Here is a 13976-nt window from a genome sequence, read left to right on the forward strand (position 1 = left end):
GGGTGGAGTGGATAGGTGGAAAAGGAGATAGGCAGGTAGGACAAGTCATGGGGACAGTGCTGAGCTGGAAGTTTGGAACTAGGGTGAGGTGGGGGAAGGGAAAATGAGGAAACGGTTGAAGTCCACATTAATGCCCTGGGGTTGAAGTGTTCTGAGGCGGAAGAGGAGGAGTTCTTCCTCCAGGCGTCTGGTGGTGAGAGAGCGGCGGAAGGGTTTGGAGGGATATGGGCCGGGTGCTGGCAGGTGGGACTAGATTGGGTTGGGATATCTGGTCGGCATGGACGGGTTGGACCGAAGGGTCTGTTTCCATGCTGTACGTCTCTATGACTCTAAGTGCCAAATTTTGCAGTTGGTTGTTTGTAAGTGACAGGATATGTTTGACGTTTTTTAAAAATACCATTTTGGCATTATAGAGGTTTCTTTCATCTGAAAGTTTTCTAAGCACCTGTTCACAATAAATATAGTAGTTGAATTTTAGGTGCCATAGGTAATTTACAGTAATACCATAAAGGAGCACAAGTGCAAGTGGCTCAAAAATAGACTCTAGATTTTTAAAAAAGCCCTAAGGAACAATGCAATCTAAGCTCATTTCCTTTTTTTTCATGAAAGCACATTATTCTGATTACACTCTTGCTCAACAGCCTATAGATGAAGGACCAGTTTTGAAACAAAATATAAAGATACCCTTTATTTGAAAATAAAAACTGACAAACACGAAACAACTGACAAGAACTAACAAACAAAACATTAACGAAGGTTTAAATTCCCTAGATTCTAGCAATTTCCAAATCACAAATTTGCATACTGGGGAGTAAATTTCAGAAGTTAAAAAGTGCTATAGCTTATTGACTCAAACTTTCTGTGACACAGGAAGCATATCCTCTACAACAGTATAAATATTATTTCTTAGTTAGGATAAAAGTGACGATAATAAGACTAAAAGCACCTTCTCATCTGAACTTCTGTCATTTACAGAATAACAAGAGTTTACTTGGCCCACTCAACAGCACACATGAATGTTTGGGTTAATGCACACATCATATAATTACAGACAGACATTCATCTTGTGTTCAGTTAAGATTTACATGAAAAGTGAATAGTTAATATGTAGTGGGATTGATGAATGTATTGTCATCAACACAGGGCATGACACTAGAGAACAAAAGCAGATAACATTTTCAAATTTCTTATTGTTTCCTGCTAAAATCCACCACAATCTTACAAAACTTGAAGAATTTCAGGTGTTTTGAGAATAAGTTGCTATACAATATGGAAGACATGAAATATAATGCCTGTAATATGGTTACAAAACAAGGAAGCATTAGGAAACAAATAAAGTCTCCAACAACCCATGTCACCCATTTCCTGAAGTTTGGCAGTTAATTTATTACTACATTATAGTTGTTAAAATGTTTTCAGTTACAATTTGTAATGACTGTGAAATTAAATCAATTAAGGTAAGGGTGGACAGGACATTTAGAGGAGATGTGAGGAGAACCCTACCCAGAGGGAATTTGAAAGTGATGAATTTAGAGGGCTAAGGAGAAAGGAAGTGGTTGGGGAGCTCTATCAGGGGCCTGTACAAAGATGATTAGCAGAATGGCACCTTGCTGTAGTGTAAACTCTTATGAATCTATAAAATGCAAAACATTTTGTTTCATAGTTATTGATTGTACTTGTACAAAATTTTTAATTTTTGAGAAGATGCTGGGAATAGCAGGGTTTTATTTCAAGTGCATTATCCACAATGAGGTGTAACATATTCCAGGGGTTACCACTAATGAAAAAGTGAACTGGAATAACCATATAATTACTGATGCTACTAGAGCACATCTGAAGCAGGGAGTTGTGAGTAACTCCCATCCAGACTCCCAAAAGCCTTTCCACCATCGGAGCTAAAAGTCATGTATGTGATAGAATGCTCTAACAATACTCAAGAAACATGATAGCTGCTGATATAACCAGTCCACTTGATTAACATTTCATTCACCACTTCTGTAGAATCATACAACTTAGAAAAAGCATCAACTCTGTGCAGACCTACACTTAATCCCATTTAAAATGGTGTGATGTTTTCTGCCTCTATTACCCTCCCAGACAAGGCATTCCAGATTCTCACCACCCGCTGGGTGAAAAATGTTTTCCCTCAAATCCCCTCTAAATCTCCTCCTCCTCCTTAAAATTATGGGCCCTTGTTATTGGCCCTTCAACTAAGAGGAATGGCTGCTTCCTATCCACCCTGTCTATGCCCCTCATCACTTTACAACAGAGAAGGTCAAAGGGTGACCTGATTGAGATGCCTAAAGAAAGCAACCTGAACGCGTTGAGCCTCTCTTCATCACTAAAATGCTCCAACTCAGGCAACATTCTGGTGCATCTGCTCTGCACCTGTTAGAGTACATTCACAGCCTTTCTATAATGTAGTGAACAGAACTGCACACCTTCCCATGGATGGATAAAATTCACTGACATAACTGGCATAAAATTCATTAAAGAGAAGGAAAATAACAACAAACTGCCATTCCTAAATGTCACAGTAGAACAAACAGCCAATGGGGAGCTTCAAACTAGCGTCTACAGGAAAACAACACATGCGGACCAAATATTGAACTACAGAAGCAATCAACCCAACATCCACAAACGAAGCTACATTAGAACATTATTTCAATGAGCCACTACACACTGCAATAGAGGAACTACGCAGAACAGAGGAAAATCACCTATACGGTGTATTCAAAAAGAACAGGTACCCAATGAACACAGTCCATAGATTTCTCAGCAACAAACCCAAACAAGCAGACAAAATGCGTCCAGAAACCCTAGCCACTCTCCCCTACATCAAAACATCTCAGAAATGACTGCCAGACTACTCAAACCCCTTGGCACCAGGGTAGCCCACAAACATATCAACATACTAAAACAGCAGCTAATGAACTTGAAAGACCTTATACAGACAACAAGCAAAACTAATGTCATTTACAAAATATCGGGCAAGGACTGTAACAAACACTATATTGGACAAACAGGAAGAAAACTAGCAACCAGGATACATGAACATCAACTAGCCACAGAACGACATGACCCTCTCTCACTAGCATCCTTACATACAGATGAGGAAGGACACCACTTCGACTGGGACAACACATCCATCCTAGGACAACACCTTCCAAATCATGGTCTCGAAGGACAAGGGCAGCAGATTCACAGGAATACCACCATCCACAAGTTCCTTTCTGAGCCACACACCACTAGGACCTGGAAATATAACTGCTGTTCTTTCACCAGTGCTGGTCAAACTACTAACAGTGGTGTGGGTGCACCTACACCTTGAGGACTATTGCTATTCAAGAAAGCATCTGGCTATCATCTCAATGGCAACTAGGGATGAACAATAAATGCTAACCCAGCTGGCAATACTCAGATCTCAAGAAAATTATAAAAACATAATAAATTTGGTCTTGGCTTTCCTGGGTTTAGAGGAAAAAGTTCCTGCTCCTACTGATCTCTTGACTCTTGATCACCAGTGAGCTGTTTGGAAATGTCTGCATGGAGATAAAGTGCTGAGGACATGGACAGACTTGAGTCTAATAACTGCTTGACTGAATAGCCTGCCAAAAGCACTGAGTTTCAAATATGAATATGATGTAGTTGGGAGTGACTAGATAATCTTTTCCAACTAACAGGCATTTCTTTCAAAGAGAGAGATTTACATTTATTCCTAAGGAAGAAAAATGTTTGTAAAAACTTGAAGATTAAAATTTTTGTTAGTTACATTGAAAGTGTTCACATATTTCTATTTCACTTCTTAGCAAAACCATGAATGCATCATCGAGAGTCTGTTGGCAAAGCAATTACTGAACAAATAAAATTAACAATTCATCTTGCATATCTGTACTTAGAAAGGCCTTTAATTGTAAAATCCATTGACCAGTCGTGGTTCAAAAATTTCCCTTCAAGAAAAATGACACCCTCAGATTCAGCTTATATCACTTGAGACAAATGAAATTCCTCTGTCAGAGTGAATGGGCAGTTTGAGTCTCAGCACTCGCCACCATACTGCACAAAACAAACAGCACCTGCTGGTTCTCATCACTAAATGCAAACAATCTGCAAACTTGGAAGTACCCAATTCATTTAAACAAAGCAGAAAAAAAATTGTTTCCAAAAGGGAGTCTCATTTAAACTTAATGAAGTAAAGACAGGCAGTAAGTTAAATCTTTTAAATTAGAATTAAAATAAATTTCAGACATTTGCAGCATGAAATAGTATTTTATTAGCATATATTTTTGTTTATTTCGGAATACTGGTTGACATTCAATACATTATTCATTTATAGTATATTCATTTATATTATATCATTTATAGTATATCTGGGAAATCTAAAAATCTACATTGGCAATGTGACACTGTGAGATAGAGTCATACAGCGTTAAGGAATGCACTTTCACTCCACCGAATTTCTAATCTCAGCCATTTCTCTACAAGAACACACTGAATACAAAATGGTCAGCTGGCAATAGGAAGAGGGAATTCTAAATGGAGTTTCATTATCAGACTGTTAACTAGCTTGATCAAGATGTAGATGCAGGCTTAGGATGATTTGCATTACCCAGCTGGACAATGAAGGACCTTCTGTTGTAATTAAAAATAATGGGAACATACTTGGATTTAACATGTCAATCAAAATCATGCTTATTCTCTTGTTGAGATGATAAAGGGAGAACAAAACCTTAATCTGTTTACTGCATCATGTGCCCTAAATGTTCTGTGGCACTTCACATTGAACAAAGTCAATGCTGACCTGTAGCTAAACATCATAGCTAGTTTGCACAAACAACAAACAGATGAATGTTTTGCACTGTTGATCATGAGATAAATGCGAGCTCCAGAATCGCCACACTCGGATTCAACTAATGAAGAATGGTGGCCTGAACATCATCTTTTAAAAACATAAGACACTCTTACTACTGCATGATAGGTCAACCAGATTCCAAGAAAAAAATACCTTGTTTATACAGCATTGTAAAGCTTATAAAATGTGCCAAGAAGCACAATCAGAAAAAGAAAGTGAAAAGAGAACTATTAGGCAGAGTGGCCAATAGCCTGGTCAAAAAGTTTAATGTCATCTTAGAGGAGGAGGAGAAGACAAGTAGAGGTGGAGAGATTTAAGTCCTAGACATCTGAAGCCATAACCACCAAGACTGGAGTGAAGAATGTGGAGATTCAGAAAAAGCCAGATTTGAAGAAATCCCAAAGGGTTGCAGGGCAAGACAGGGAATACAGATAAGGAGGGAAAGGAACATGATTTGAACATGAACTGAGAATAATGATTTTAAAACAATGATTTATATAAGATGCTATTGTAGAAAGAGAGAAATTAAGATTACAGTTCAATTTAAAATTCAGACTCAGGCTTATTAGAAATTAAGCAAAATAGTTTGAATCAACTATCCTATTTACAGAAATTTACTTTCATCTGCAGCCATCTTCCTTTGTGCTAGCCATCAATCTAACCAGAGGCAAGCTTTACCCATTTCCCATTCGATTTTCCAACAGTTCCTTGATATCATCCAGGATCAAACGCTATCTTGATGTCAAGGACCATCATACTCTTATCGCATCTCTCATGTTTAACTTCTTTGTTCATTTTTGGACCAAGTATTGGGGTCTGGAGTTTAGCAATTCCAGCAGAAGTCCACTGTTGCAACCCATCCCCAAGGAGATCAGGCCAGCCCAGGTCGGATCTACAACCTTGCACGTCCTGTCCCAGGGAAAGCCCAGTCTGACTGGACCCTGCTCATTTGTCTGCTGGAGCAGCAGACTTGCACCACCTTGACTTCCAGGACCGGCCAGATGCAAGAGACCTACTAGGAAACAGCAAAATCCTACTGGCCTGACAGTGAGGTTGAAAGAATGCAGTTTCAAGACCACCCTCCTCTGCATATTCCTAGCAAATGTTCAGACTATCAAAAACAAAATGGGTGAATTAAGAACTAGACTTAGCTATCGAAGTGAACTGAAAGACTGTTGTGTGCTGTGATTCACAGAGACGTGACTCATACCTGTCATTCCTGACTGTGCCTGGCAAGCTTCATGCATCGCATGGAGCGTACAGCATCCACAGAGAAGGCAAGGTGTGGGGCATGCTTCCTGATCAACACTTCCTAGTACTCCGATGCAGTGACCCTGGCAAGCCATTGCTCCTCAGACCTAGAACACCTTACAGTAAAATGCCACCTCTACCACAAGAGTTCACCTTCGCTATTCTAACAGCAGTTTACATACCACCCCATGCAGGTGTAAAGAATGTCCTAGACATGATTTACACCTCCACAACCACTTTACAGATGACATTCCCCAAAGACTTATTCATTGTGGCGGGTGACTTCAACCAAGCCAACCTCAAGAGGGTGCTGCCAAAGTACCACCAACGCATATTTTGCCCCACCAGAGTGCCGAACATCCTGGACCACTGCTACATAACCAAAGACACTTCCCGGTCCATCGCCCACCCACACATCAGAAACATCGGATCACAGAGCGGTGTTTCCTTTCCCAGCTTACAAGCAGGAGCTGAAATGGCACAAAACCAAGTACAATGCTGGTCCAAAGCTGTGGAAGACTGTCTCTGGGACTGCTTGGGATCAATGGACAGGAGCGTGTTCAAGTAATCAGCTCAAAACCTAAACAAGTACGCCACCACCATCACAGACGTCATAAGCAAATGTGTGGAGGACCGCATACCGAAGAAGTCAATCCAAGTGTTCCCCAAATGTAAACTTGACTAATCAGGACATCCACTCTCTAGTGAAGACCAGACATGCATCATTCAAGTCGGATGACCCAGTCCAATACAGGAAATCCAGATTATGACCTCCACAAAGCCATCAGGGATGTCAAGAGGCAGTACTGAACCAAGTTAGAAGCCCCAAACCTATCTAGACTCCCACCGCCTAAACAACATTACAGGATACAAAATGAAGCAGAGCACAGGTGGCACGGTGACTCGGTTTTTAGCACTGCTGCCTCACAGCGCCAGGGACCCGGGTTCGATTCCAGCTTCCGGCGACTGTCTGTGTGAAGTTTGTACATTCTCCCAGTGTCTGTGTGGGTTTCCTTCAGGTGCTCTGGTTTCCTCCCACAGTCCAAAAATGTGCAGGGTAGGTGAATTGGCCATGCTAAATTGCCCACAGTGTTAGGTGCATTAGTCAGGGGGCTGGGTGGGTTACTCTTCGGAGGGTTGGTGTTGATTTTTTGGGCCGAAGGGCCTGTTTCCATACTGCAGGGAATCTAATCTAATCTAAAATTGCCAAAACAAACCCTCAATGCTTTCTATGCCCGGTTTGAGCAGGATGCCAGCATTGCGGTGACACCTTCCCGACAGTCCAGAGGCTCCTGTTCCCTCGGTCACAACTGCAGATGTCAGATCAGTCTTCCTGGGAGACAAACGATGGACCTGGACGGTGTCTCCAACCAACATCTTCAACCTTTCCCTCCAATAAGCCAAAGTCCCTACCTACTTCAAGAAGTCCACCATCGTCCCTGTACCTAAGAAAGTACATGCAATGTGCCTTAATGACTACCAACCAGCGACTCAGATCTCAATAATTCTGAAGTGCCTCAAGAGGCTAGTCATGGCCCACATCAATGCCAGTGTCCCAGCCTGTCTCGATCCCCTCCAATTTGTCTACCGAACAGGTCCACAGCGGATGCCATATCTCTAGCCCTAAACTCATCTATGGAATATCTTGTCAACAAGGACACCTACGTCAGACTCCTAACTCATTGACTACAGCTCTGCTTTAAGCGCCATCATCTCCTGCAGACTGATCTCGAAACTCAGTGACCTTGGTCTCGGCTCTGCCCTCTTCAACTGGTTCCTCTGCTTCCTGACCTCCAGACCGAAATCAGTGAAGATAGATAACTGTATTTGTTCCACTATAACCCTCAACACTGGGGCGCCAAGGATACAGCCTCGGCCAACTACTGTACTCCCTGAACATAATTCTACTGTGTTGCCAAATTCTTAACTAATGTCATCTACAAGTTCATTGACACCAATACCGTCACAGGACAGATATCTAACAAGACAAGTCAAAATATAGAAGGAAGGTAGAAGGCTTGGTGATGTGGTGCAATGAGAATAATATCTCTCTCAATGTCGGCAAAACTAAAGAACTGATCGTTGATTTCAGAAAGAAAGAAGGGGAACATGCCCTCCATCCCCACACCAACCCAACTGAAGTTGAGAAGGTGGAGTGTGCCAAAAACCTCAGAGTGACGATGTCTGACAACCTGTCCTGGACTTCCCACGTAGATGTGACGTGGCACAGCAACACCTCTCCCTCCTCGGGCAGCTCAGGAAATTTGGAATGTCCATAAGGATCCTCACCAACGTCTACAGAGGCACCATCGAAAGCATACTGTCTGGCTTCATAATGGCCTGGTATGGCAAGTGCTCTGCCCAGGACTGTAAAAAACTGCAGAAGGTTATGTGCAAAACCCAGATCATCACAGAAGCCAACCTTCCATCGATGGACTCCATTTACATGGCTCACTGTCACGGAAATGATGCCAACATCATCAAAGGCCCATAATACCCCAGTCATGATCTCCTGCAACCTCTTCCATCAGGCAGAAGTTACAGAAGCCTGAACACATACATCAGCACGTTCAGGAACAGCTTCTTTCCAGCTGTTATTAGACTGATGAATGGACTCTCTCACCTCAAATAATGCTGATCTTACTAACATTGATCTTGACTAACACATGCCATGTGTAATACAATCCGTATGCCTCTGTCCAAGTCTTTTTACAATCTCTGATCTGTACATCCTTACTTACTATGATCTGCCTGTCCTGCTCATAAACAAAGCTTTTCACTTTTACTGCGGTACACGTGACAATAAATCAATCAATTTGAGCATCAGTGAGCAGTGTTGTATTCATCAAATCTCACTAGCAAATGAAAACTGCTGCTAGTAACATATTTATAAATTTAAATGAGTTTCAAGGAAGTAAACAGAGATCAAATAAATAAGTAATCTTTGAAGATTTGCATTAAAAAAAAATGTTCCAACCCACCAAGTTTAAGGGATCTTGCAGCACACAGTGCTAATGCCCCTGCCTCCAGGCCACAAGGTCCAGATTCCAGTCCTACTCACCAAGGAAGTCTACAGTCATAGAGATGTACAGTACAGAAACAGACCGTCAGTCCAATTCCTCCATGCTGACTAGATATCCTAAATTAATATAGTCCCATTTGCCAGCATTTGGCCCATATCCCTCTAAACCCTTCCTATTCATATACCCATCCAGATGCCTTTTAAATGCTGTAATTGTACAAGCCTCCACCATGTCCTCTGTTGAAAAATGTGGTGCTGGAAAAACACAGCAGGCGAGGCAACATCTGAGGAGCAGGAGAATCGACGTTTCAAGCATAAGCCCTTCTTCAGGTCGATTCTCCTGCTCCTCGGATGCTGCCTGGCCTGCTGTGTTTTTCCAGCACCACATTTTTCAACTCTGGTACTCCAGCATCTGCAGTCCTCACTTTCTCCACCATGTCCTCTGGCAGCTTATTCCATACATGCACCACCCTCTGAAAAAGTTGCCCCTTAGGTCCCTTTTAAATCTTTCCCCTCTCACTTTAAACCTTTAGCTTCTAGTTTTGGACTCCCCACCCTGGGGAAAAGACCGTGGCTATTCATGCTGTTGATGCCCCTCTTGAGTAAGTGTCATAGCATGTTTGAACACATTGATTAAAATATTTAAAAATCTGAAATATTTATCTAAATCCACAATATCAAAGTTTAATTAAAATAAATGAAATGATTAACCTGTATCCATACATCAGTAATTGAACTTGCAATGAAATATTCTGTAGATCAAAGGGACACAGAACAACTCAAATTGGTCTAAAAAATATAATGACATGATCAACTAAGTCAAAATGTCCAACAATACCACGAGGTGACACTACTATTTCAGAATTAATTTTGAGGTAGAGGTAGAATCAAAATTTTCCTTTCGCTTCTCAACTTTAAACTTTGAAGTCTAAATCCTAGACAAGCACATTCATGCTTTGTCAGCTGTTCAACGACAAATGATCAGGGTTCAAATTTTGGGCTTAATTTGATATTAACCATATTTGTACATTATCTTTAGTGTTATGCCTCATTAGAGCAACATGCTGGATATCAAGCTTCTCTATTCATGGAGTCATCAAAGATAAAGATTTTTAATCAGAATTACCCAATTTACCTGTCTGTTGGACCCAGGTTGACAGAACGGACGGACGGACCAGATTTCTGTACTTAACAAGAACTATTTACCACAAACAAATCATCTCTAACAACAAATAATTATGAACAACTAGCCTATAACTCTACTAGTAAAAACTCTAAAACCCACTTATAAAACTCCCCTACTACAAACATATATTGAGACAGAAAGAAAAAGATATTATGGACAGAGAGAAAGACTGGGAAGACAATTCAGTAGTTCCTGTCAACATTGATGCTCAAGCTTCCTTTGCCAGATCCCTGTAATTTTTCTGTAAGAATTTTAGGGTAAATTCTTCACACTTACAAGGGTCTCCGACTTATTAATTACAAGACACATCAACTGATGTGGGGAAACAAACTGTCCATCTTCAGGCCAGGAATACTTCTTATTGGCAAGCAGAACACAGTTCTTTCCTTTCTAGGAGTCCATTGGCTTCTCCCTCAAACATTCACACTCCCAAGCTGTTCAGCTACCTGGGAGGTAATTACAGAGTTGTTGATAGGCAAGAGACCTTTATCAATAACTGGTCACTAGTCCACAGACCAATTAGCTACCTGTCAGCCAAATCTCCGTTCACACACAGCTCCCATGGCTCTAACTCATCGGAGGCTAGACCCTCTTCATTTTGCACAACAGCTGTGTAAACAGTTCCTAAAATTAGTGCCAGGTATCTTGCTGTTTTTATCTCTTTCGGTCTACAATCAAGTTACAGAAAAATAAAAAGATATAATCTTTAGCTTAGTCAAGTAGTATAAAATAAACATGGTATGTGAAATCACTCTTAAAAGACTACATATTGAACAACTATGTTTGCAGTTTCTCAAATAAAAAGAACAAAACTCTGTATCCACACTATTACTTGCCATTTCATTTGTCCAATTCATTTTTTATTTTAGTTTAACATTAAATAACACACACATGTTTATATTGAAGCAATATGCATATAAGGTACAAAATCTTGAGTCTGACAGATCAGATCATATAAAAATTAAACGAAGTCATGATAAATTATGGGTGAAAAATCACAACATTGCCGCAAGCTTATTGGGCTCTGGCACTTTAGTTGCTGTTAAGAGTAAATTGTACCAATTTTCTCACAACAGACTTTGAAAACAAGATATTTATCTACTATATGCACCACGCTTCCCTATTTATTTATATATAATAAAAGTATTTGAAGTATTACATTCATATTTGTTTTGTGACTTACCTTTCTTGACCCTCTTGACCTGTCTTCTAGCCAGTCAGCTACCTGATCCTCAATCTCCTCAATTGTTGAAGCTTCTTCGTGCAATGCTACATAGGTGATACTTCCAGAGGAAGGGGCTGTGTATACTGGAAACTCAGATTTTGGCTTCTTTACTTTTGGCCTTTTTTCTTCTGCAAGGTATAAAATTACTTTTCAGCTTAAAAAGATCAATAAAAAATCTTCTTACATTTTTTAAACTGACAATCTACTAACACCTGCACAATATACCTAAATGGCAGTGAAAGAATACTATTAAGTAATTAGGTTACCTTCCGTAATTCATAAATGTAAATTAGAAATAAAAGACATCAATTATTTTAAATGCTATAATGATATCGAGCAAGCTGTGCACTGCTGAAAAGGAAAGAAAGGCTTTTCTTGTCTTTAAATTTGGTCACAACAAAGAAATGGAGAACTGCCAAAAAATTCTCAGAAAGGTGCAGCTATAACATCATAGCTCACTATGCCTGTGCAAAGATACACCCAGTAGGGTAATATTTAGCTTCTGCAGATTATCTATTCACACCTCTTGTCTTCTGCTGCAACACATTGCTTTAATGAGACCCCATGTTGCATTCTCTCAATTTGCAAATTGCATCGAATTTCCCACTACCATACTACTTCTGTCCCCAGAGGACACTGCACAATCTCCGTTGAAAAGCAGATAGACATGCAGGCAGATTAGCAATTAGGTCATGAAAAACAGCTAGAATAAAACAGCTCCATGCCAATCTGCATGATTTGCATTTACCCTCTCAAAAAGATGTTAATGTTATCATTAACTGTGCTTCTAAACTATGATTTCCCATATTAAGAATACAGGCAACAGCTAGGAGAAACACAGCAACATCCTTTTGTTCAGTTTTGGACATTGTGGTTATACTGAAATTTAATTTTTTTACAGCAGTATGGCTGTTTGGGACTATCAGCTTTCAAGTAATCATATTTTCTTATTCTTAAAACAGAAGCACTTAGCTTATTGTGCTGGGAACCCAAACAGTTCCTGAAATTCTCCTTCTCGGATGGAATACATTCAGAACACTGATCCTATTAATTCCAATGGTGTACAATATATTAACTGATATTAATTCAGCACAGGAACTGATGTACACTGAAGTTATTTCAAAAACAAAGCACGTTGGTCTGTACATCTATTTCTGATAAGTGGTTGCTGACTGTTTTTCTTATTACAATGCCATTCACAACATGACACTGCTTGAAATAAATTGACTTTTAACATCGAAGTTAAACCAGAAAATAGAAATACCCAGGTAGTATTTTACAGATTCAGACAAACATTCTAACATGTTACTTACGAACAAGAAACCAATGGAGCTCCTGAGCCTACTGCGCCATTTGGTAAGGTCACAGCTGAACTGATTGTAACCTTAGTTTCACTTCCCTGCCTATCCCCTGTATGCTTAGATTGACTAACAGGGGAGTCAATATAACTCTGCTTTAAAAACATTCAAGGAATCTGCCTGTACCATTGTCTGTGGAAGAGAATTGTAAACACTCTCAACCCACAGAATAATAAAATCTCTTCAGCTTGGTCTTATATAGGAAATTAGTTATTGCTAAACTGTACCTTTTAATTCTGTTAAAACCTCTCAATATATTATGTTTCAATAAGATCACCTCTCATTTTTCTAAACTCCAAAGGATACAGGCCCAATTTGCTCAAACTTTCTTCACAAGATAAAACTTTCATCCCAGGAATCAATTCAGTGAACCATCTCTGAACTTCAAATGCAGTTATGTATTTTTCTTAAACAAGGAGGCAAAACTATACACAGTACTTCAAATGTCATTGCATAAATGCCCTTTACAACTGCCTTCCTAATCATTATGTACCTGCATCATAGTTGTGTGTGATTCATGCACCTGGTCACCAAGTTTCTCTGTATTGCAGCATTTTGCAATCATTCTACTTTTAAATAATATGCTTTATTTCTTCTTTCACCTTTGTTCTAAACGTGGATAACTTCACAGTTACCCATATTACATTCGGTCTGCAAAATGTTACCTATTCATTTAGCCTATCTATATCTCTCTGCAGTACATCATGTGTTCTTCACAACATACTCTCTAACTATCTTTGCATTTTCTCATGTTCACTGGTCAACAGTATTCAGATCCCAACATGCTCAACCTTTAAGGGTATGGTTTTCATGATGAGGGCAGAGCAGTAGATGTGATCTATATGGACTTCAAGTAAGGCGTTAGACAAGGTTCCGCATGGGAGAATGATTAGCAAGGTTAGATCTCATGGAATACAGGGAGAACTAGCCATTTGGATACAGAACTGGCTCAAAGGTCGAAGACAGAGGGTGGTGGTGGAGGGTTGTTTTTCAGACTGGAGGCCTGTCACCAGTGGAGCGCCACTAGGATCGGTGCTGGAACCTCTACTTTTTGTCATTTACATAAATGATTTGGATGCGAG

The 13976-nt window shown here is 40.0% G+C and overlaps 1 protein-coding gene across 3 annotated transcripts in view; it reads right to left on the minus strand.

The window, feature by feature from the left end:
- The window catches only part of dnajc1 (DnaJ (Hsp40) homolog, subfamily C, member 1), a 242884-nt gene that overhangs the window by 83584 nt on the left and 145324 nt on the right, over positions 1-13976 (minus strand). For all 3 annotated transcript variants that reach the window (XM_043690433.1, XM_043690435.1, XM_043690434.1), the window contains one exon: positions 11495-11664. In XM_043690433.1, the coding sequence (XP_043546368.1) occupies positions 11495-11664 (170 nt within the window). The remainder of the gene's footprint in view (positions 1-11494; positions 11665-13976) is intronic.

This window comes from Chiloscyllium plagiosum, chromosome 5, assembly GCF_004010195.1.
Source record: "Chiloscyllium plagiosum isolate BGI_BamShark_2017 chromosome 5, ASM401019v2, whole genome shotgun sequence".
Lineage (NCBI taxonomy): Eukaryota > Metazoa > Chordata > Chondrichthyes > Orectolobiformes > Hemiscylliidae > Chiloscyllium > Chiloscyllium plagiosum.